The following is a 27,117-nucleotide window of genomic DNA, read 5'->3' as shown; positions in this document are numbered from 1 at the left end:
ATCCAGTTCTGTCTAGTATTCAGCAGAAGTTTCACTTCCTCTTTGGACGTGAATATGATATCCGCTTCTGCTGGATTCCCAGCCACATTGGGATTAGGGGAAATGATTTGGCTGACGCTGCAGCCAAATCAGCAATTCCCAATAATAACCGCTGCCTGTCAGTCCCCTATACAGACTACAGGCAAATAATACACCAAAAGATATATTCCCAATGGCAGGATTCGTGGAATAAACAGACTGTGAATAAATTATATCGTATAAAGCCTGTAATTGAACCGTGGCAGTCTAGTCTGCGCAGGAATCGTAAGAAGGAAGTTGTTCTTGCCCGGACCCGCATAGGACACAGTCATTTAACTCATTCATTTTTGCTGAGGGCTGATGACTCTCCTATGTGTGAGTCCTGTGGCACAATTTTTAACGATCAGATACCTTTTAATTGACTGTCCAGATTTTAGCAGCACCCGTTTTACCGCTTTTAATCCTCTGACTGAGCCGTATACACTCAGTCAGATTTTATCCGACAATGCCAACGTGTCTGCTATTTTTAGCTTTTTGACAGCAATAAAGGTTTTTAATCGTATTTAAAATTTATATGTTATTGTTATTTATTTATGTTTTTAGATCTGGACATGGTGGCCTAATTAATTAGGTCACTGAGATGTTAAATTTTTCTAAATTACCTTGTCTTGGCGCATTATAGCCCTAGTTGTTAATGCGCGAACAAAATCCAAACCAAACCAAACCAAGTCACCACTGGGCTAATCGTCCCATAATAATAATGTTATTATTATTCACGTTCTGACAAAAGTAAGAAGGTAGTTGACGAAATATCCTTCAATCCAATGACTGTAATTATTCTCATATTACTTAATTCAAATGGATAATTATTGCTGATTCAGTGTCTTGTAATTATGGTTTCAGATGGTCATATTCCGAGTGATGAGGGGCCCATTCATGGAGGAATTCTACCAATGTGTCACATATGGTTTCTACACGGCGCACTGGCAGGAGCAGCTCTACACCACCGTTAGCCTCATCCTCATGTTTCTTCTTCCTCTCATCATCCTAATCTCCACTTACATTTGCACCTTCTACACCATCTCCAGTAAGCAAAGAAAATTTCGTGGTACGCTTTCTGACTATGCTCTCAGTAACATTTGTAATTCCTTCTCTTTTGTTCGCTGGCATGTAATGCCTGTTGCTTAAAGCATGCGTCATCTAGAATAGCTACGTCATTGAAAATATAAAACGAATCTATAAGCAAGGTTATTAAATTTCGTGAGAGATTCCTTGGAAGAAGATGGGTTCGATGTTTAAAAAAAAAATGTTTATACGTTGAGAATGAGTGTGCGAGGACTCTTTTTTTTTTTTTTCCCCACAAACACAGCATTAAATAATTAAGTATATCAAAGAAAGCATGGATATATATTGGAGCAGCATTTACTGACAAAGCCTGTCTATATATTTTATTTAATTATTTATTCCTTAATTAAACTTAAGTGTAAAATGAATTGACAGTTAATAAATTGACTTAGCAGATAATATAAGTGCTACTTTGTAAATTTTGTATCGTTTCAAATTCAGTGCTCTATTTATAAATATAGTTCTATACCGCAAGAACAATATTGTAAATGTAAATTTCCAGTGATCTATGCCAACCATTTTTAACGTAATTTTACGAACGACATCTTTGTGGCTAGATCTTTAGACGACGAAAGAGTTTACTGACATATGGGTTAGTGCAATCGCATCACTTTTATCCGTAATAAATTGGCATTGTTTTCATTATATCTCATATTGTGAATATGCTATATGTCAGTAAACTCCTTCGTAGTCTAAGGCTCTAGCCACAAAGATGTCATTTAGTGTAAGCTATGTACACCATCAGACATCTCTCATATTGTGGAATTATACTTCATAACTAGGTTGTCACTATTGCAACAGCAGGCTACCTGCCCACCGACCGATGAAAGGCTAATGAGCCTTGGTTGTATCCGCCGGGTGGTGCAATACCATGGCCAACTCGTTGTCACTGTGCTACTTAGAGATAAACAGAATCCCTTATTCCTTCGAGGGAGGGAGGCGATCTTCTTTCTCAAATACACAACCTATTTTCCGTTATAAGTATCTAACGTAGTTTTCTTTTACTTTAGGAGTTCACTAGGGGGAAATTATTGCGTCTATAATCGTCCCTTTTGTACAAAGGTTATAACGATGTATTTTAATACATATTATACGTGGTATATAATTAACTAACGATGCTACAAAGACAAAACACTTGTCTCCTCGTAAATGACACGCATATACAATAACACTATGCGCATTTATAATTTTCTATAGAAAACTAGAAGTTAAACAGCGTTAATAGAATTTTCCCTAATACAGTCAAGAAACCAGGTTCTCTTTTCAGCTAATAGCACCACAAAGATTGTATTTAGCCTGGATGTATTCCTAATTTACAAGAAAACTCTTTCATAAGGGATTACACAAGTGTTCAGCGATTATTGACTAGGATCGATGGCAACCTGCGCTCTTGTAGTAATCACTGAAATAGAAATAACTCGAAGAAAACTACCATAAATAAGCATTTTCATCCGGCAATATCAGCTATTTATGTTGAAGGAAGAAGAAGAAGAAGAATTGAAACTACTTTCCCCTTAAGTAATACGTTAGATTAATAAATAGATATCCCTAGACGTGCAACTTAATCAGATCATTCATCATTCGCTTTCTGCCAGTGCAAACATAATAATTTCATGCCTGCTACCTCGTGAATAAGGCAATGCACTAGCTGCTGGTTAAATTATCCGTTTAAGAGGTATTAAGAGCAACAAACCTTTAATTTGAACTGCTGAATAAAGTCATTTTATAGGAGATAGAAAAATAAATCATCTATACACACTGAAATAAATAACTCGTGCTACTAGCTGTTAGCTGGTCTAATTGCAGTTTACTTGGAAATCGCATCGTTCAAAATCTTTAGATTGCACACAGTAAATATTAATCGTACCTGACATATTCATAATCATACCTTTTAAAATTTTGAGTCATACTACGTGTATTGCTCTAACTTTATTGTAATGCCATAATCTCAGGGCACTAAAGTTACTGTAGTTTCCAACTGTACAGAAATCGGAGTAATTAAATACGATGAATTGCCAGATCACTTTCGTTTTTGTGTATGCATGCGCACGTTCTCAAAGGTTAAGTTAGTTCCAAAACATTATTATGTTGCGGTGTCATAACCGCTGTTGTAAGATTATAACGTACTAAAATGCCAATTCATGTTTTTCAGGGAAGGAACACGTCTTCTCCGATCGACCCAGAAATGTAATGGACGACGCCAGGAGAAAACTGCTAAGGAAGGCAAAAATGAAAGCTCTGATGATAACAGTGGTCATAGTGTTAGCGTTCGTTGTGTGCTGGACTCCCTATTATTCGATGATGATCATCTTCATCTTCCTGAATCCGGACAAACAACTGAGCGAAGAACTGCAAGCTGCCATCTTTTTCTTTGGCAGTTCCACCGCTATGATCAACCCCCTCATCTACGGCGCCTTTCACCTTCGACGAAAGCCGTCACGAACTAAAACCATAAACTGCAGCAGCGCCTCCTCGCGAGGCGAAAACACGGTGATGCTGGTGACCTTCAGAAAATCGAAGACGTCTCACGCAGCCAAAGGCGAAGAAACGGACACGATGGCCATCAGGTGCGGTTCGTATATATCACGTGAACAGAAAATGTCCTCATTCAGGGCATCTACTGCTAACAGCGTTCTAACACGAGGACAAAGTTGCTCACGGCAATAGATGGTGCCGATAACTGCTCAGAAAACGGTGGTGTGATCATTAGAACATATCCTTACAATCATTGAATTGCCTCAGCATGAGCTTGTATCTAAACATTTCAAGTCGTCCATTCGATATTGTCTCAATTCATTCATGTATTAAAAATGTTTGTATAAAGTTTTGACCCCATTTTTCCTAAAGCTTATTGTTATTTTTAAGCTTAAACACTGTTTTCAATAACAAATATTCGAATGAGACTATCTGTGCGCAATATGAGCTACAATAATTCCAGGCCCCGGGTGCCAAGCGTTATAGTGATCAAGCAATTTCCTGAGTGATTATTAGAGCGTCTTCTCAAAGATATAGTTCTGTTTCAGTTATAAAAGTTTTCTTACTTTCCTATTATTAGGCAACTTAGTCTTACAAATCGTAAGCTAGTTTAAGAAAGGAAAAACCACCTTTCTTCTTTTTTCCTTAAATTAACGTACTAACTTTTATACCGCTTGGTCACTCTAGCGGCACTGCTCCTGCCTCCCCGTGGCGGGGCCGGTAACCTGGGAGAAGAAATCCACTCTCCCAGGGCTGAAAGGAGCAAAGATGGATAAAAATATGTATCCACCTTTAGAGCCATTGAGCTCAAGACGAGAGAACATAAATGATAACGATAATGACTTCTCTCAACCCAAGAGGTTGAGAACAACCCTTCATGAGGAGATACCATCATTCCTCATTCTACACTCTCTCTCAGAGCAGCCTCTGAGTAAGTTATCGCCGTTCCTTATACAAAAATGTATTGAGTCTGCTGCAGGCTCACCGAAAACGGTAAGGCGACTTCAGTCCGGGGATATTCTTGTAGAGACTAGTAACTCTCAACATTCTGCAAAATTATTAAAGCTGACTACCTTTGGTGGACAATCAATAAAGGTCACTCCCCATGCCACCCTAAACTCCTCGAAGGGGGTAATTGCAGAATGGGACCTGTTAAATGTATCAGAAGAGGAAATAGTCCAAGAACTTCGAGAACAAAAAGTAATCCAAGCAAGGAGAATTCTGACTCGGAAAGATGGTATCCTTGTCCCCACAAGGAGTATAATCCTCACTTTTAGTTCTCCTATCCTACCAACATCTGTTAAAGCCGGCTATCTTCATTGCCGTGTGCGTCCTTATATCCCGAATCCAATCAGGTGCTATAAGTGCCAAAAATACGGACACTCCCAAACTGCATGTAGAGGTGAGGCAATATGTCCAAACTGTGGATCAAAGGATCATAATCAATCCGAATGCTCTGCTACTTCTCAATGCCCAAACTGTAAAGGTAATCATCCGGCTTTTTCGAAAATATGCGAATTATGGAAACAAGGGAAAAAAATCCAAAAATATAAAGTCGAGAATAAAGTCACATACTCAGAGGCAAGAAGAGAAATACTCAAAACAGAACCAAAGCGTACATATGCCACTGCTGCTAAAAAATTTCAGTCAGTAGGTATTCAAACAGATGTTACAGTTCCTCCAAATCTATCCATCTCGGATTGGGCACGTTCTTTGCTCTCTGCTTCCAAACAGTGTCCTCCTCAACAAAAAATTGAACAAGCCAGTAACACCCCAATTACCATTCCAACCGACGTGCCTCAAACAGCAAAACCAAAAGTGGCAGAAACTAAAGTTCTGAACCCACCAGTAGCTACGGGCATGGATGTTGACCAACGCAATGAATCAGATGATGGTATATTAGAACTGCATGCGACTGATGAGATGGATGTCACACGTCCCTACTTTTCAAAAAAAGAGAAAGGGAAATTGGATCGATCTAAGCAAGTTTCAACTAAAAAGCAGTCAGAAACAAAAATAAACAACAAAACCACTTAATGGAAAGATTCCTCCAATGGAATTGTAGAGGCTTTCGCAATACAAAAGACGATTTATATGATCTCATCGACCGGTATGATCTAGCAGGCATAGCCCTACAGGAAACCTACTTAAATGCACGAGTGTGTCCCACCATTAAAAATTACACCATCTTCAGACGAGATAGGAGAATAGACTCGCCAGCCTGTGGAGGAGTGGCAATTCTTGTTAGAAACAACGTTCCATCGAAACATATTGCTCTTCAGACCCCTTTTGAAGCAGTGGCAGTGCGTATTGAAATTGGCATCACTCTTACAATAGCGTCAATATATATCCCTCCTAATTTCTTATTCACTTCAGACGACCTAGAAAATCTAATAGACCAGCTACCATCTCCGTTCTGCTTGCTCGGAGACTTCAATGCACATCATTCGCTGTGGGGATCTCCAACAATTGACAAGAGAGGTAAGCTAATAGAATCCTTTCTTGATGCTTATCAACTCACCATTTTAAATACTGGCGAGCCAACCTACATTCATTTTTCGACTGGATCCATGAGTTCAATAGACCTCTCGATCTGTTCTCCCTCCTTATATACTATTATGGAGTGGTCTGTTCTTAACAATCCAATGAACAGTGATCGCCTGCCAATCCTCTGCAAACTCCAAACACGAGCAAACTGGCCCCGAGTGCCAAGCGAGTGATCAAAGCGAATCTACAAGTGAATTTCAAAGCGACTTCTCCAGAGTTAATAGATTTCAGAGAAATTTCAAGTGTTTCATTTGCTAAGTTATTTATTTTCAGCTCTTCTAAATAAAGAAGTAAGCTTTTCAAAAGGAAGGAAAGGTACCTTTCTTCTTCTTGTATATAGAAATAACACATAACACACTAACCACTAATCTCTAATCGCTTGGTCACTGGTGGCACCGCTCCTGCCTCCACGTGGCGGGGCCGGTAACCTGGAGGAAAAGGTATCCTCTGGGGCTAAAAGGAGCAACCATGGATTATGACAACTTTCCAGTACTTGAGCCTAGACGCTCATGTCATGACTCAAATGAACCCGAACGTGACGAATCACAATCTAAGAGACTACGCAAAAATGAGAATCAGCAGGAATATCCAGCGTTCCTCATATTACATTCTCTTTCTGCCAAACCTGTGAGTTCACTTTCACCATTTCTAATCCAGAAATGTTTGGAAAGTGTGGCTGGTTCACCGAAAATGGTGAAAAGACTCCGATCTGGAGATCTTCTAGTCGAAACAACTAAGCACCAGCATTCTCAGTCTCTACTGAAATTATCCACTTTCGGCGGGATACCAGTACAGGTCACCCCTCATGCCACTTTAAATAGCTCCAAAGGAGTAATAGCAGAGTGGGACCTGATGAATGTCACTGAAGACGAGATAGTAGAAGAACTAAAAGATCAAAAGGTAGTTCAAGCAAAGCGGATAATAATTAAAAAAGATGGTGAACTTGTTCCCACTAGGAATATTATCCTCACATTTAGTACACCAACCTTACCATCATGTGTCAAAGCCGGATACCTTAATTGCCGAATACGTCCCTACATTCCGAACCCAATCAGATGCTTCAAGTGTCAAAAATTTGGACACTCGCAAACAGTATGTCGAGGAGACGCCATCTGCCCAAACTGTGGTTCTAAAGCTCATGCACAAACGGACTGCAATGCAGAAACGCCACAATGCCCAAATTGTAAAGGCCAGCATCCAGCATACTCAAAATCATGTGAACTCTGGAGGGTAGGAAAAGAGATCCAGAAATACAAAGTTGAGCAAAAGGTCACCTACCAGGAAGCTAGGAAAAAAGTTATGCTCAGTATGCCAAAAATTACCTATGCTGCGGCAGCCAAAAAATACCAGTCAGCTGCAACACAAACGGCAGTCACAGTACCTCCATCCATCTCAATTGCTGATTGGGCCCGATCAGTGCTGTCGGTCCCACAGCAGCCACCTACAGAACAATGTAAAGTGACTTGTGCTAACAATACTCCGCTAACAGTCCCACCAACTGCAACTGATACTCTACCAGAAACTGTGAAATTGAAAGCATCATCCCCAAATATTGCACAACAACCATGCTCAGGAAATATGGACACAGATGCTGGTACCCCGCATGATGAGACAATATTAGATTTACATGCAGAAGATGATATGGACCTTGGGCGTCCTAGCTTCCCAAAAAAAGAAAAGATGAAACCAGAACGACACAAGCAGGTTGGATATAAAAAACAGACAGAACCATACTCAATCCCAAAAACTAAATAATGCAGAATATTATACAGTGGAACTGTAGAGGTCTACGAAGCAATATATTTGATATTTATGACCTAATCAAACAGCACAGTCCAATCAGCCTCTGCTTGCAAGAAACCAATCTAACTCCACAGGTGACTCCAGTGTATTTAGACTAAGGCGCATTTAGGGCTAGAGCCTCAAGCTGCGAACAAATTTAGACTATGTTTTAGACATAGTCTAAAGTTGACATAATCTAAGTTTATTTAGACATAGTCTAAATTTGTTCGCAGCTTGAGGCTCTAGCCCTAAATGCGCCTTAGTCTAAATACATAGTCTAAATTTGTTCGCAGCTTGAGGCTCTAGCCCTAAATGCGCCTTAGTCTAAATACATCATACACCATCAGGCATCTCTCATATTGTGGAGTTATACTTCATAACTGTTTTTGCCATCATTGCATCACTTGGGTACCTACCCACTCACTGACGAAGGGCCAAATAGCCCTGAAACAGTGCTGTCTGGGTGGTGGTACCTATCTGAGAATAAGTAACACTAGTCTTCTCCTTAGGTGAAGCGTTACTTATTCGAAGTAGTGCAATATCATGGCAACTCGTTGTGAAGGTATTCACAATATGAGATATAACCTAAAACGATGCCACCTTAAAAATTTTCTGTTTATACAGAAATGGCTGTGTATTATGATGCTAAGCACTTTATATACATAGTGACTCCAGTGATTAAAAATTATAGTATCTATCAACAAGACAGAAGCAATACTAACTCAACCAGAGGAGGTGTAGCCATACTAGTTGACAACAAAGTTCCTACAAAACAGATCTCCCTGCAGACCACATTAGAAGCTGTAGCCATACGTATTGTTTTAAATTTTACTTTAACCATTGTCTCTGTATACCTTTCCCCAAACAAAGAATTCACTGTGAAAGAACTGGAGGACCTTATAAAGCACCTTCCATCTCCTTTCATTCTACTAGGAGATTTCAATGGGCACCACACTATGTGGGGATCTCCCCAGATAGACAAACGAGGAAAACTTATTGAAACAGTTCTTGAGCCAGAATCTCACATTATTAAACACTGGTGCTGACACTTATATTCATTTTCCCACCGGAGTATCTACTGCCATAGACTTATCAATATGTTCCCCAAAACTATTCCCAATCATTCAGTGGATAGTTTCAAGTAACCCACTAAACAGTGACCATTACCCAATTATTTGCAAATTGCAAACAAACAGAACCACACATATAGCCAGCCGCATAAAATGGAAATTTTCAAAAGCAGACTGGAACAAGTTCACAGATTCAATTTCCTTTGATAATGAAGTCATCAAAAGCCAGTCCATAGATAAAGTTACCGACCACATTACTGCACAGTTAATAACAGCTGCAACCTGTGCTATACCAAAAACCACAGCCAGTCCTCGCAGACATGCCAATATCTGGTGGAATGATGCATGCCGTGATGCTAAAAGCGAAAAGAATAAAGCATGGAATCGATTTCGCAAGTATCCAACAACTGAAAACTTGATTAATTTTAAGAAACTTAAAGCAAAGGCACGTTATGTGCAGAAAAAAGCGAAAAAAGGCTCTTGGATCCGGTTCGCTTCCACTATTACTAAAAATACAGAGATTAGAAAAATCTGGAATAAAATCAAAAAACTGAATGGTAAACTGTTCCCCGAATCAATGCCGATTATAAGCTGGAAAGGTAAAGACTTCTCCACTCCAACAGAAATTGCAAATGCCCTGGCAGATTGCTTTTTCCAAATCTCCGCAGCATCAGCATATGAGTCTACTTTTAAACAGCTAAAAGCTAAAGCAGAAAAGCATAACCTGAACTTCAATACAAGGGCATCTCCTCCATATAACCGACCTTTTACATCATTTGAACTAGAGAGCTGTCTAAATAGGTCGGGTGATAGTGCACCAGGGCCTGATGGGATATACTATATAATGCTTAAACATTTAAACAAACAAGCTTTGAATTCATTGCTAATATACTTCAACCGGATATTCTCAGATGGCTACTTTCCTCTTTCTTGGCGTCACTCAATAGTTCTAGCGTTTGCTAAACCTGGAAAGGATCAATCAGATCCACGAAACTATCGGCCAATATCTCTCAGCAGTTGCCTTGGTAAGACACTAGAAAAAATGATCCACGCCCATTTAGTATGGTATCTAGAATCTCATTCGGTGATGAATAAGAATCAGTACGGATTTCGGAAAAATCGGTCAACTCTAGACCTTATGGTCAAGGCAGAATCCAACATACGCAATGCTTTTATCCGTAAAGAACATCTAGTCATGATTTGCTTGGATATCGAAAAAGCCTTTGATACCACCTGGCGGTATGGCATACTTCAAAATCTGTATGCCACAGGGCTCCGGGGTCAACTACCCCTTATCATACAGAGTTTTCTAGAAAACAGGACCTTTCAAGTGCGTTACTGCAATTCACTCTCCCGTACATTTGTCCAAGAAGAAGGGGTCCCACAAGGATCAGTTCTAAGTGCAACGCTCTTTGCGGTTAGGCTAAATAATGCAACAGAAAATATTCCGGCTAATGTTGACACCTATTTATATGCAGATGACCTTACTATATCCTATCATTCACAAAGCATGCGGTCCATTGAGCCACAATTGCAGCTCTCGATAAATAAAATAGAATCATGGGCATCCCGCAATGGCTATCGTCTCTCTGCAACAAAAACAACTGCTATCCATTTTTGCAAAAAGCGTCAGCTCCATCCAGATCCCGAGCTAATATTAGGAACCCAAAAAATACCACTTAGCAAAAGTATCCGGTTCTTGGGCCTTACACTTGACACCAAACTTACCTTTCAGGCACATATACGACAAATAAGAACTCAGTGCATGAAAAAGATTAATATCCTCAAAGTTATATCTGCCATGACATGGGGAGCCGATCGCTTCACTCTTCTACATCTGTATCGAACCTTAATAAGATCTCGTCTAGATTATGGAGCCCCAGTTTATGATTCTGCACGAAAGACAGCATTGGCTTGGCTCAATCCGGTCCAGCATAGCGCTCTCAGGATTGCCTTAGGGGCCTTTAAGACATCCCCAGTGCAAAGTATGTATATAGATGCCAATGAACCTCCACTACATCTTAGGAGAAAAGTATTGCTTCTTAGTTATGCAGTCAAATTACGTAGTCACCCGTCTCATCCCATCTGGACATATCTTTTTGAGCCGCAGTGGGAAAACTTATATAGAAATAAACCCAACGAAAACAAACCTGCTGGTATTCGGCTACAAGAGGTAACTCAAAATTGGAACATCTATCTTGGAAATATCTTTCAAGCTACGGACGCAGTACAGGCACCATGGGCAATGTATATACCTCATTGCGATGACTATTTTCTTCAGTGGGGAAAACACTCCTTATCGAACCACAATCTTAGACAACTACATGCGAATCACGCATTGACCAATGCTCACAGTCTTCAGATATACACGGACGGCTCCAAAACTGATGTATCCGTGGGAGCTGCAGTAATGAGTCCTGCATGCACTGTCTCTGTCCAATTACCACTTGAATGCAGTGTTTTTACGGCCGAACTATACGCCATCAAAATGGCTTTAAAACTCCTTAACGATGTTCCAAACACCCAAGTAATAATATATACAGACTCGTTAAGTGCGGTGAATGCTCTGCAGAATAAATCACAACATTTGCATCCATTCCTCTCACAAATCAGGTCACAGTTATGCCAACTCAACAAAAATAATCGGACTGTTACGTTTTGCTGGATACCGAGCCACGTTGGAATTCCAGGAAATGAGCGTGCAGACGAAGCAGCAAAACACCCCACTTGCTTCGATTCCACCCCTGTTCCTTTTTCTGATTACAAACCAATCATACGGCGGATATGTACTGACATGTGATCTGAAATGTGGCATAATCAAACCGGTAACAAACTTCTTGAAATAAAACACAATCCACAGCTGTGGAGATCCAGTTCCCGATCAAACAGGCAGGAAGAGGTCGTGCTGGCAAGAGCACGAATTGGCCATACACATCTTACACACCTATTTCTACTGCTAGGAGAAGATCCTCCACTTTGCCCGCATTGTAGTTCTATACTTACTGTAAAACATATTATCATTGAATGTGCACATTATCATTCAGCTAGAATCGCATGCTTCAGATCTTTAATTAGCTCATAAAAACCTCTGCAACTAAGCCACATACTTGGAAATGATGCCACTTTATCAGAACTGTTCACCTTTCTAAAAATGATTAACGCATACAATCTCTTCTAGAATAGTCTCCTTTCCTATATTGACAAACACTCCAAAGTAACGGTATAGGCGCAATATGGTCATAGCAGCCCTTGCGCCAATAAACCCACTCCAACAACAACGAGCAAACTCCCCTTCCCCACGTCGCTCCATTTGGATATTCCGTAGGGCACACTGGAGTGAATATGCCTCTCATGTTCAATTAGATGATAAAATTATACAATCTCAGACCATAGAAAATGTCACGGAACACATTACTACTCAAATATTACTAGCTGCCACCGGCCCCAGGTGCCAAGCGATTTATTAGTGACTAAGCGATTCCCAGCGATTTATAGAGAGTTAGAAAAAAAATATATCCGTTTCTTTAATTTTCATCGTTAACTTACTTTCATTTTTTTTGTGAAACAGCTCTTTGTCTTACAAGCAGTAAGTGAAGACACAGGAAGGAAACTCACCTTTCTTATTTTTTATCTTAATCTCACTTTACTAACCTAACACAGTCACACAGGAATAACTGGGAATGAAAAAGCAGATAAAGCGGCAAGAGAAGCTGCTACCTCTTACTATGCATTCCGCTCAATACCATATACCGATTACAAGTCGTTAATCCACCAAAGCAGTTTAAAACAATGGCAACAACATTGGAAAGATCAAAGTAACAACAAACTTCGTGTAATTAAACAAACACTCCGACCATGGACTACCAGTTGCCGATCCAACAGACACGAAGAAGTGATCCTTGCTCGATTGCGAATTGGGCATACCCATATGACCCATTCTTACCTACTCAGAGGTGAAGACCCTCCTCAGTGCCAAAACTGTCAAGTTCCACTCACTGTACATCACTTCATGGTGAACTGTCCAAGATTTACTTCAGAACGTATAAAAGCCTTTCAAATAACCACGAACGCACAAAACAACCTAACGCTCAAAACAATTTTAGATAACCGGCCAAATATTACCGACGTTTTCTTTTTCCTTAAGTTAATCGGATACTACCAATACATATAAAAATAAATAGTATAACATTTACCAAAAAGTTACGTAATTATAAAATAAAATCTTGGCTTCCCATCTGAACAACATAATAAAAAATGTCGAAATATGAAACTCTAACCTAGATTAGGCGCATTATAGCCTAAGCTGCTCTTGCGCCAATAGCTCTCAAACAACAACAACAACAACAACAACCTAACACAGTAGCCGCTTGGTCACTAAGTGGCACTGCTCTTGCCTCCACGTGGCGGGGCTGGTAACCTGGGAGAGGAAAGTAACACTCCCAGGGCCAAAAGAGCAAACATGAGTAGTAAAATAACTACTGATACTATAGGGCTTCAAGAGAAAGCCCTACCAAGTAGAGATACAGAAAAGACAAAGGCAAAGAGACAGAGGACTGATATGGACCCACCAAAAATACCGACATACATTGTTATACATGCGACAGGAGATCAGACATTAGGACGTATGTCTCCCTTCGTAATTCAGAAAACGTTAGAGGGTCTAGTAGGATCTCCCAAGTCTGTTAGACGCCTGAGATCCGGGGACATACTAGTAGAAACAGAAAGTCCTAATCACTCCCAGAAGTTGCTAGCTACGACAATCTTTGGAGGATTACCAGTAGTTGTAACACCACACAACACGCTGAATTCTTCCAGAGGAGTGATCTCCGAGTGGGACCTCTTAAATGTGTCAGAAGAAGAGCTCATAGAAGAATTAAGAAGCCAAGGGATAACAGCAGTGAAGAGACTCAATATCCGAAGGGATGGAAATATAATTCCAACCAGAACTCTAATCATAACCTTTAATACTCCGAAACCTCCAGCAACAGTAAAAGCAGGATATCTGAACTGCCAAGTAAGACAATACATTCCAAATCCATTGCGATGTTACAAATGTCAGAAATTTGGACATTCGCAAATGGCATGCAGAAACTCGGCTACCTGTGCAAAATGTGGTTCTAAAGAACATGAGACTACAGATTGCTCTGCCAACACCTTGATATGTACAAACTGTAAAGGGGAACATCCAGCCTACTCTAAAACATGTGAAAAATGGAAACAAGAGAAACTAATTCAGAAATACAAAACAGAACACAACACAACGTACCAAGAAGCAAGAAGAATAATAAAGCCATGGCCTACAAACAAGCCATCATATGCACAAGCAGTGATCCAATACAAATCAGTAGAAGTGCAAACCGAAATTTCCATGCTGCCAAAAGAATCACTTAATGAAATGAAGGCACAAAAACAGGAGAAAATAGTGAGTACTCCAATTTCTATTCACACAGAACAAATACCAACAAATCAGCATCACAACAAAGACCGAGGTAAACCTACAAACACCAAAACAACCGAACAAATGGATATAGGAAAAATAAACACACCGGAAGAACCAGTATTAGAAATTTTCACAGAAGAAGATATGGATATGGACAGGCCTCAATACCCTAAAAAAGATAAGACAAAATATAAGAATGTTCCATTTCGGAAACAACCCGAAAGACCTAGAAAAACCAAATAATGGATCAGTTCATCCAGTGGAACTGTAGAGGACTACGAACCAATTACGACGATGTCCAGTATCTAGTTACACACCATATGCCAATATGCTTCTGTCTTCAAGAGACATACCTTAGACAACAAGAAACTCTTTCAGTAAAAAATTATACAATGTATAGGAAAGACAGAATAAGAGATGGGCCAACACATGGAGGAGTAGCCATCTTGGTTCATAACCACATCCCAACTGAACACATTCCTTTAAACAGCAACCTCGAAGCGATAGCTGTAAGAATAACACTAAGATTTAAGTTAACCATCTGTTCAGTGTACCTTCCACCAGGATCAGATATAACTTTTGAAGAAATAGACCAACTAATCTCCGAACTCAAATCACCTTTCTGTATAATGGGCGATATGAATGGGCATAGTCATCTGTGGGGAAACACTGACATCAACAGACGAGGACGAATAATAGAAAGAATAATAGATCACCATAATCTTTCTCTACTTAACAACGGTAAACATACTTATTTTCACTTTCCTAGTCGTACGACCTCAGCAATAGACCTAACCATATGCACCCCTTCACTCCTACCAGAGTTAAAGTGGCAAGTAATAGAAAACCCATACAGCAGTGACCACTACCCAGTAATCACCACACTGATCAGAAATACTTCCTGTCATCCCAGCAGACCACCCCGCTGGAAAATAGAAAAAGGCAACTGGGAAAAATTTAGAGAACTCGCAATATTTAATCCACAAAGCATTCAAGAAAAATCAGTCGATGAAGCTGTGAAACACGTCACAGATACCTTAATACAAGCAGCTGAGCAAACAATACCCAGAACTTCAACTCGTTTCCCGCTACATCCAAAATCCTGGTGGAATGAGGACTGTATGACAAAAAAAAGACAGCAAAACAAAGCATGGAATAAGTTCCGGAGATGTCCTACAACGGAAAATCTGATAAAATTTAAGCAAGCACGAGCGCTAGCCAGGTACACAAGGAAACAAGCCAAAAAAAATTCCTGGATCCAGTTTACTTCCTCAATAAATAGAACAACAAATACACAGACAATATGGAATAAAATACGGAAAATGAACGGGAAATACAAAAACCAACCAGTATTACACTGGAATGGCGAAAGCATTACTGACCCTTCAGAGACAGCTAATATACTAGGAGAAATATTTGCCAGAGTATCGTCAAAACAATCATATCGTGAAGAATTTTTGACCTATAAAGAGAAAACTGAAAAAAACAGAATTAATTTTAACACCAAACATATTGACTCCTATAACCAACCAATTACATTGCATGAATTACGTGAAGCATTATCAAAAACAAAATCAAGTGCAGTTGGACCAGACAACATACATTATGATATGCTTAAACATCTGAAGCAAAAAGAAATAGAAAACCTTCTTAAACTGTACAATCGCATTTTTCAAGAAGAGCAATATCCTGAAGCTTGGCATCATGCAATAGTATTAGCTTTCCAAAAACCGAATAAAGAACAGAAGGACCCAAACAACTATCGACCGATAGCGCTCACTAGCTGCTTGAGCAAAGTTTTGGAGAAAATTATCAACAAACGATTAATCTGGTTTTTAGAAACAACCAACTGGTTAAGCAGTATGCAATGCGGGTTTAGAGGTAATAGATCCACCTTAGATCACCTCGTAAGAATAGAAACAGACATAAGAGATACATTTATAAGTTCAAAACATATGGTTACCATATTTTTTGATATAGAAAAGGCATATGATACAGCTTGGAGATACGGTATACTACAAGACATCCACGATACAGGCCTCAGAGGACATTTACCGCACTTCATCCAAAACTTTATGAAAAACAGAACATTTCAGGTCAGAGTACAGAACACCATGTCAAAAATATATAAACAAGAAGAAGGAGTCCCCCAGGGGTCTGTCCTCAGTGCTATACTATTCGTCATAAAAATAAATGGCATCACAAAACAACTTCCATCCACGGTGTCGCATGCACTATATGTAGATGACTTCAGTATATCGTATCAAGCACAGAATATGGGAACAATAGAAAGGCAACTGCAATGCGCAATTAACAAAATCAGTAGTTGGGCCCAGAAAAACGGATTTAGAATTTCACAACAAAAAACAGTCTGCGTACACTTCTGCAGGAAAAGAAATTTACATCCCGACCCTGAACTAACAATAGAAGGTCACAAAATACCCGTCAAACAAAGCGTAAAATTTCTTGGACTCACTTTAGACAACAAGTTAACCTTCGTAGAGCATATAAAGCAATTACGAATACAATGTATGAGACGGCTTAATATCCTTAAAGTCTTAACATCACTATCTTGGGGAGCAGACCGTTATACCCTGCTCAATCTGTACAAAACACTAGTAAGATCAAAAATAGATTACGGACCACCTGTTTATGCTTCCGCCAAAAAGAGCGCTCTCAAATGGTTAGACCCAATTCACCATACTGCACTACGAATAGCAACAGGAGCATTCCGCACATCACCTTCATACAGTCTTTATACAGAAGCGAATGAACTACCATTGTTCCTCAGGAGACAAAAGCTGGCCCTACTCTATGCATACAAGATAAGATCCACAAGAAATCATCCGACTTGGGCATCATTTTTCTCACCAAAATTTGAAAACATATATAGGAATCGCAAAAGTGCACCCCTCGACGTGGGCACCTGTACGTGGTGAGGGGACCTCCCAGTGACGCTGCTGGTTTTCCAGACTAGCATCACTGGGATCTAACGCCCATACCTTGGTTCCAGGGTTACATCGTTGGAATCCGGCGTGTGCAGCCGTGCGCCGCGACCCGTGGAAGCGGAAAGGGGGATCCTGGTGGTTGAGGGGCCCAGCTTCAATACACCACTTTGGCCCCTGCTTCGACGAGACGGGTGGTCCCGGACCGGCTCGACTGGGATCAATCGGCGGGTGGTTTTATACTGCTAGGGTCAACTGCGTTCCAATAAGTCTCCCTCCCTATGGTCCTGGGACGGGATAAAGATTTATTGGTAACGTGGGTATGGTGTTCTAAGCGAACTCGGCGTCCCATTCGTGTACGCAGTACCTGCTAGTTCACGAGTGGGCGCCCCCTCGTAGGGCTCCGTGGTGGGTGAGGTACTTAGGCATCAGACATTTTTTCTTTACTCTCATGAGTAATTTAAATCCTTCTTCTGGGGCCCCAACAAGGCCCCTACCTAACCGATCAGATGAGAATGACACCAATTCTGCCAAAAGAGCCAGAACTGAGGATAAACGACCATCTATTACACCGCTTTTCCTCATACTCCATTCTACCGGAGAGCAGTCAATTGGGAAGATGTCACCCTTCTTTATCCAGAAAGGATTAGAAGGGCTGGCAGGATCACCAAAATCTGTAAAACGGCTGCGTTCTGGCGATCTTTTAATCGAAGCTTCCAGTGCAAAGCAAGCAGAAAGAATCCTGAATGCGACATCCATAGGGGGAATACCAATCAGTGTAACACCCCACAAAACTTTGAACTCTTCACGAGGAGTCATTTCAGAGTGGGATCTTCTTCATGTCTCTGAGGAAGAGATCTGCTCTGAACTAAAAGATCAAGGAGTGACGGCTGTCAAGAGAATATCAATGCGGAAGGATGGGAATCTCGTCCCTACCCGAGTTCTCATCATAACATTTAACACCCCACGGCCTCCAAGTTCCATCAAGGCAGGCTATTTAAACTGCCCAGTGCGGCTTTACATCCCAAACCCACTGAGGTGCTTTAAATGCCAAAAATACGGCCATTCACAAACGGCTTGTCGTGGTAACCCTGCCTGTGCTCGATGTGGTTCAAAAGATCACGAGAGCAAGGAATGTTCAGCTTCTAAACCGATCTGTATAAATTGCCAAGGAGAGCACCCTGCTTACTCCAGAGCATGCCAGCGGTGGAAGGATGAAAAAGAGATCCAAAAACTAAAAACAGAGCTGAATATCTCCTACCCAGAGGCCAGAAGACGCATGCAACCAATAAATAGCGGGAAACCTTCATATGCCCAGAAGGTTTCTGCGAAGTGCACTATCGGTACGCAGACTGAGATGACTGTACCACCAAAAGAGTCATTCACTCCGATTGCACGCTATTTATTGAGTTCACAAAAGCCCACCAAAAAAACACAGTCAGCTGCCACTCCTATATCCGTACCTCCGAGTGCTCCACCACTACCAAAACCAAGTGGTAAAGAGCTAACAGATAAAACAGATAAAACAGAAACAATGGATGTCGAGCACAAGGAGGTACCGGATGAATCAGTCTTAGAACTCTTCGCGGAGGAAGAAATGGACACGGGACAGCGTCCATTCTTCCCCAAAAAAGATAAAGCCAAGACTGATAAAATTAAGCCCTCAGCAGTTCAGAAGCCGCCTGATGGACCCACCAAGCCAAAATAATGGCTAAATTCCTACAATGGAATTGTCGTGGATTCCGGCGAAATACTGATGACATCAAGGCCCTCCTGCAAAAGCACGAGCCAGTTTGGTTTTGCTTGCAGGAGACGTATCTAAAAGCAAACGATGATCCCACCATGCATAACATCACAATCTTTCGTAAGGATAGAATTGAGGATGGTCCTGCTCATGGAGGAGTGGCTATCCTTGTGAGTAATCAGACCCCAGTTCAGCCCTTGCTAATTACAACGGCCCCGGGTGCCAAGCGTATTTCGAGGCCAAGCTATATTCTTGCGATTTATAAAGTGCTCTTGATAAGTGATTGAAATTATATTTTACGTTCACATTTCTATAAACAGTTTTACTTTAAAAAACAGTTCTATACTTGAAAAGTAACAAGTAGAACACAGGAAGGAAATACACCTTTCTTTACATTTTCCTCAATTTATATTTTTACTAATTAACTAACACTTCAACCGCTTGGCCTCCGAGCGGCACTGCTCCTGCCTCCCCGTGGCGGGGCCGGTAACCTGGGGGAAAAGTTATCCTCCAGGGCGAAAAGGAGTAACGATGGATATAAATGACTATCCACCACTAGAGCCTTCAAATTCAAGGCCAGACATACCAAATGATGATGACCTAAACCAACCAAAAAGGCTCCGAAGAGAAGTGCAGAGCAATGAGATGCCAAACTTCCTTGTAATACATTCGCTCTCCAACCAGCCTGTTGGCAAATTGTCACCATTTGTCATCCAAAGATTTTTGGAATCCATTGCTGGTACGCCGAAAATGGTTAAACGTCTGCAGTCCGGAGACCCACTGATCGAAACAGCTTCCTCAAAACATTCAGAATGGCTGCTTAAAACAACAACCTTTGCTGGGCTACCCGTATCTGTAACTCCCCACAATACGTTAAACTCGTCAAAAGGTGTCATCACAGAGTGGGACCTGATTACAGTATCTGAAGAGGAACTAGTACAGGAACTGGGCAATCAAAAAGTAATTAGTGCAAAACGTATAAAAACCAAAAAAGATGGAAATCTTGTTCCAACCCGATCCATAATTTTAACATTCAGCACCCCAGATTTGCCATCCTCAGTAAAAGCTGGCTATTTAAACTGCCGAATACGGCCTTACATACCTAATCCTCTACGTTGCTTTAAATGCCAAAAATATGGACATTCGCAACAAGCATGTAGAGGTGATGCCATTTGTCCAATTTGTGGTTCCAAGGAGCATACACAAACAGACTGTTCAGCCTCAAGTCCCATTTGTCCAAACTGCAAAGAAAGTCACCCAGCCTTTTCCAAATCTTGTGAAATGTGGAAAACGGGGAAGAAAATCCAAAAATATAAAATAGAGCACAAAGTCACGTACCCTGAGGCACGCAGACAGGTTATGTCGACCATGCCCAGTCGTTCATATGCAGCTCACACTCGAAGCTTTAATTCAACAGCAGCTCAAACAGATGTATCCATACCTCCCTGCACATCTCTATCTAACTGGGTTAAAAACACATTATCAAGCCCTGTCAAAGACACACATCAAATTAAAACCACTGAATCGACCAACACTCCAATCAGTATCCCAGTTGAGACTCGGACAGTCCCGCATGACAAAGAAAAACTGAAAACTACTAAACACAACAATAAACCTGAATCATCCACTGGTAGTATGGAAGTAGATGTAAACCCAGATCATGAAGAACCAATACTAGAACTTCACGCAAACGATACTATGGATACCGGTCGCCCTACCTTCCCGAAAAGAGACCGAAAAAAATCCTCCTCAAACAAAAAACAGTCAGATGAATCGTCCTCATCTAAACCAAAATGAACCACAGCATCTTACAATGGAATTGCAGAGGCTTTCGTTCAAACACAGACGATATTCAATACCTAATTAATCAATATTCTCCGGTTGCCTTTTGTTTACAGGAAACTTACCTAACCACACAAATTTCTCCTTCGATAAAGAACTATTGCATTTATCGAAGAGATCGAAATACCGCTAGCGCTGCCCATGGTGGTGTGGCAATCTTAGTAAATTCAAAGATCCCAACTAAACATATCCCACTCCAAACTAATATAGAAGCTGTTGCTGTTCGTATAATTCTCCATAGTGCAATAACACTAGTCTCAATATACCTACCGCCAAACTGTACTAACTCTTTAAAAGATCTTGAAGACCTCTTTATACAGGTACCTCCACCTCTCTGTATATTAGGGGACTTTAACGGGCACCACCCATTATGGGGCTCTCCTAAATTGGATAGACGAGGCCGACTAATTGACAGTTTTTTGGATGCACTAAATCTCACTATACTCAATACAGGTGCACCGACACACGTACAGCTTCCAACAGGACACACCTCAGCAATAGATCTCTCAATTTGTTCACCAGTACTAGTCCCAGCCATAGAGTGGTATGTAATAAACGATCCCATGGGCAGTGACCACTTCCCAATAGTATGCAACTTTCTAAAAGCAAAGACTCCTTCAATTCTACCCTGCAGAAAGTGGAAATTTGTCCGAGCAGACTGGGCAAAATTTCAATCATCAATTGACCTCGATGAGGAAAAAATCCGCCTCCAGCACATTGATGATGTGACAGATTACATCACGTCGCATCTTCTAAATGTGGCTAAAGACACAATACCAATATCAAATCCGCCGGGCCGAAAGCATTATAATTACTGGTGGAATGACAAATGCACCACAGCAAAGAGAGCAAAAAATAAAGCCTGGAATTTGTTTCGGAAATGTCCGAGCACAGTCAATCTCATTAATTACAATAAATTAAGGGCAAAAGCACGCTTCATACAAAAGCAAGCAAAGAAAGAATCCTGGATCCGTTTTGCCTCAAGTTTTCACAGATATACTGATTCCAAAATAATATGGAAAAAAATTAGACAGCTGTCTGGTAAGTTTCCTACCATACCTTCTCCAATTCTCTCTTGGAATGGGAAAGATCTCTCTAATCCAGTAGATATAGCTAATGCTTTGGGCAATACTTTTGCCGAAATCTCAGCAGCAACAGCCTATCCTACCTCATTCCAAAGAATTAAAAACACTGAAGAAAAACATGGTATTCACTTCAAAACTGCCCGTCTTCTCCCATATAACAAACCTCTGCAATATTCTGAACTTTTACATGTCATTAAAACCGCCCGAAATGGTGCTGCCGGGCCAGATGGGATTTATTATATCATGCTACAACATCTTGATGACAAAGCTCTGCGTTGCCTCCTGGTCTTTTACAATCGCATATTTTTAGAAAATGTTTATCCAGCATCTTGGCATCACTCTACAATTTTGGCGGCCCCGGGTGCCAAGCGTATTTCGAGGCCAAGCGATATTCTGGTGATATATAGAGCGCTCTTCTAAAGTGATTGAAGTTATTTCCTTTTAAGTTCCTACGTTTCTACCAAAAGCCTTTCTTTTATAACTAGTTCTATACTTGAAAACCACAAGTTAGAACACAGAAAGGAAACACACCTTTCTTTTTCCTATATTTCTTGTTCTATTAACCAACTAACACTTCAACCGCTTGGCCTCCGAGCGGCACTGCTCCTGCCTCCCCGTGGCGGGGCCGCCGTATTCTGGGGGAAAAGTTATCCCCCAGGGCTAAAAGGAGCAACGATGGATAAAAATGAATATCCACCTCTAGAGCCTTCAAACTCAAGGCTAGACAAACCTAATGATGAAGACGTGAACCAACCAAAAAGGCTCCGAAGAGAAGTTCAGTGCAAAGAAATGCCAAACTTTCTGGTGATACACTCTCTCTCCAACCAACCTGTAGGCAAATTATCACCATTCGTAATCCAAAGATTTCTGGAATCGATTGCTGGAACACCAAAAATGGTTAAACGACTGCAATCCGGAGACCTATTAATTGAAACAGCCAACTCCAAACATTCCGAGTGGCTGCTCAAAACAACGACATTCGGTGGCCTGCCAGTATCTGTTACTCCACACAACACCTTAAATTCCTCGAAAGGCGTTATAACCGAATGGGACCTACTTACAATATCAGAAGAGGAATTAGTTCAAGAACTGAGTAATCAAAAAGTAACCAACGCCAAACGCATAATGACTAAAAAAGATGGAAATCTCGTCCCAACTAGGTCAATCATTTTAACCTTCAGTACCCCAGATTTGCCATTATCAGTGAAAGCTGGCTATTTAAACTGCCGAATTCGGGCTTATATTCCTAACCCCATTCGTTGTTTTAAATGCCAAAAATATGGACATTCCCAACAAGCATGCAGAGGAGAAGCTATTTGCCCTATTTGTGGTTCCAAGGAACATACACAAGCAGACTGTTCAGCATCAAGTCCCATTTGCCCTAACTGCAAAGAAAGTCACCCAGCATTTTCAAAATCCTGTGAAATGTGGAAAACAGGGAAGAAAATTCAAAAATATAAAATTGAACACAAAGTCACATACCCTGAGGCACGCAGACAGGTTATGTTGACCATGCCCAGTAGTTCATATGCGTCTCACACTCGAAGCTTTATTTCAACAGCAGTACAAACAGATGTATCAATACCCCCCAGCACATCTATGGCTAATTGGGTTAAAAATACATTATCTAATTCAGGAAAAGACACACATCAAACTAAAACCAGTGAATCGACCAACACTCCAATCAGCATCCCAACTGATACTCGGACAGTCTCGCATGAGAAAGAAAAATTAAAAACTACCAAAGACAACAAGAAACCTGAATCATCCACCAATAGTATGGAAGTCGACGTACACTCAGATCTTGAGGAACCCATACTTGAACTTCATGCAAATGACACTATGGATACTGGGCGCCCCAGCTTCCCAAAAAAAGACCGGAAAAAGTGCTCAAACAAAAAACAGTCTGATGAATCATCCTCAACTAAACCTAAATGAACCACAGTATCTTACAATGGAATTGCAGAGGTTTTCGTTGCAACACTGACGATATTCAATACTTAATTAACCGATATTCTCCAGCTGCCTTCTGTCTACAGGAAACTTACCTGACCTCACAAATTTCTCCTTCGATAAAGAACTATTGCCTTTATCGAAGAGATCGAAATACCGCTAATGCTGCCCATGGTGGTGTAGCAATCCTAGTAAACTCGAAGATCCCAACTAGACATATCCCAATCCAAACTGAAATAGAAGCTGTTGCTGTTCGCATAACTCTCCATAGTGCAATAACACTTATCTCAATCTACCTACCACCAAACCGTACTTACTCTTTAAAAGATCTTGAAGACCTGTTTATACAGATACCTCCACCTCTCTGTATATTAGGGGACTTTAACGGGCACCACCCATTATGGGGTTCTCCCAAATTGGATAGACGTGGCCGACTAATTGAAAGCTTTTTAGAGGCACTAAATTTCAGTATACTCAATACTGGTGCACCGACACACGTACAGCTCCCAGCAGGACACACATCAGCAATAGACCTCACAATTTGTTCACCAGTACTAGTCCCAACCATAGAGTGGAATGTAATAAATGATCCCATGGGCAGTGACCACTTTCCAATAGTATGCAACTTTCTGATAGCAAAGACTCCTTCAATTCAACCGTGCAGAAAGTGGAAATTTGTCCGAGCAGACTGGGCAAAATTTCAATCATCAATCGACCTTGATGAGGAAAAAATCCGCCTCCAACATATTGATGATGCCACAGATTACATCACGTCGCATCTTCTAAATGTGGCTAAAAATACAATACCACTATCAAATCCCCCGGGCCGAAAGCATCATAATTACTGGTGGAATGACAAATGCACCACAGCAAAGAGAGCAAAAAATAAAGCTTGGAATTTGTTTCGGCAATGTCCGAGCACAGTCAATCTTATTAACTATAAGAAATTAAGGGCAAAAGCACGCTTCACACAAAAGCAAGCAAAGAAAGAATCCTGGATCCGTTTTGCCTCTAGTTTTCACAGAAATACTGATTCCAAAATAATATGGAAAAAAATTAGACAGCTGTCTGGTAAGTTTCCTACCATACCTTCTCCAATCCTCTCTTGGAATGGGAAAGATCTCTCTAATCCAGTAGATATAGCTAATGCTTTGGGCAATACTTTTGCCGAAATTTCAGCAGCAACAGCCTATCCTACCTCATTCCAAAGAATTAAAAACACTGAAGAAAAGAATGCTATTCATTTTCAAACTGCCCGTCTTCTCCCATATAACAAACCTCTGCAATATTCCGAACTTTTACATGTCATTAAAACTGCCCGCAATGGTGCTGCCGGGCCAGATGGGATTTATTACGTCATGCTACAACATCTTGATGACAAAGCTTTGCGCTGCCTCCTGGTCTTTTACAATCGCATATTTTTAGAAAATGTTTTTCCAGCTTCTTGGCATCACTCTACAGTTTTGGCATTCTTGAAACCTGGAAAAGATCCATCCAACCCCAATAGCTATAGACCTGTATCTCTCTCAAGCTGCCTCAGCAAAATTCTTGAGAAAATTATCCACAGAAGACTCGTCTGGATCATTGAGTCGGAACAACTAATGACCCATAGTCAATATGGCTTTCGTCAAAACAGGTCGTGCTTAGACCTTATGGTCAAGGCTGAATTTGCCATCCGTAATGCTTTTGTCAATCATCAACATCTAGTAATGGTTTCAATAGACATAGAGAAGGCTTTTGATACTACCTGGCGGTATGGTATACTTAGTGATCTTTACCTTCTCGGACTAAGAGGCAACCTTCCTATATTTGTTCAGAACTTCTTACATACCAGATCATTTCAAGTTCGATACCAACATGCCCTTTCCACAACTTTCATCCAGGAAGAAGGTGTTCCACAGGGATCAGTACTGAGTGCCACTCTTTTTGCTCTGAGAATAGATTCTATCACTAAGCAGCTTCCAAATACAGTTGAGACTTACCTTTATGCAGATGACCTTTCCATCTCCTGTCATTCTCAAAACATGAGGTCTATTGAAAGACAGCTTCAGATATCACTTAATAAAATTCAACAATGGGCGAACCTGAACGGCTATCGGCTCTCGCAGCAGAAAACAGTTGCCATCCACTTCTGTAGACAACGCAAACTTCATCCAGATCCTGAACTTCAAATATCTAACATCCCTGTCCCGGTCACCAGCAACATCAGATTTCTTGGATTAATCCTTGACAATAAGTTAAATTTCCTAGATCATATTAAAAATGTACGGACTTCATGTCTAAAAAAGTTAAACATACTTAGAGCTTTATCTGCCCAAACGTGGGGTGCAGACCGTACCACACTTCTTCGGTTATACAGGGCATTAATCAGATCTCGTCTCGATTACGGTGCTCCAATCTATGATTCTGCCAGAAAGAGTGCATTACGCTGGCTTGATCCCATTCAGCACAGTGCGTTGAGAATTGCAATTGGTGCATTCAGAACGTCGCCAGCACATAGTCTCTACATTGATGCTCACGAGCCCCCACTAACTTTACGCAGGAAAACACTGTTACTCAAATATGCTGTCAAGATACAAAGCTGTGCTTCTCATCCCATTCGGTCATACCTTTTTAACCCACCGTTAGAAACCCTATACAGAAACAAACCTAGCATAGTAAAACCAGCTGGTCTTCGCCTTCTTGAACTTGTGCAAGTTTGGAATATTTCCATCCATTCCGTAAAGCAGGTAGCAACTTATACTCAACCTCCATGGACTCCTCCTCCTCTTCCAATCTGTGACACTTACCTCTGTCAATGGAGAAAGAATTCCTTACAAGCCGCAAATATCAACCAAATTCACGCAGTTCACATTCAAAGATATTCTGATTTCTCTCCAATTTATACAGATGGCTCTAAATCTAATTCAAATGTTGGAGCAGCTGCGGTGTTTCCAAATACAATTATATCTGCTTCCCTTCCATCAGAATTTAGTATATTTTCTGCTGAATTATACGCAATAAAACTAGCTTTAGAAAATCTTCATTTTAACTGTTCCTTAAAATCTGTCATTTACACTGATTCCCTCAGCTCAATCATGTCGTTATGTAA

The 27,117-nt window shown here is 40.7% G+C and overlaps 1 protein-coding gene across 1 annotated transcript in view; it reads left to right on the top strand.

Annotated features, from left to right (window-relative positions):
• Positions 1–3,810, top strand: part of LOC150080705 (gonadotropin-releasing hormone receptor-like) — a 320,442-nt gene extending 316,632 nt beyond the window's left edge. Inside the window, exons 2-3 of the mRNA XM_090380790.1 lie at positions 922–1,126; positions 3,296–3,810. Of these exons, the coding sequence (XP_090236916.1) occupies positions 922–1,126; positions 3,296–3,810 (720 nt within the window). The remainder of the gene's footprint in view (positions 1–921; positions 1,127–3,295) is intronic.
• The last annotated feature ends 23,307 nt before the right edge of the window (positions 3,811–27,117 follow it).

This window comes from Mastigoproctus giganteus, chromosome 9 (genome assembly GCF_048544385.1).
Source record: "Mastigoproctus giganteus isolate SK-2022 chromosome 9, ASM4854438v1, whole genome shotgun sequence".
In the NCBI taxonomy this organism is placed as follows: domain Eukaryota; kingdom Metazoa; phylum Arthropoda; class Arachnida; order Uropygi; family Thelyphonidae; genus Mastigoproctus; species Mastigoproctus giganteus.
This window is presented reverse-complemented; position numbering and strand designations above follow the sequence as displayed.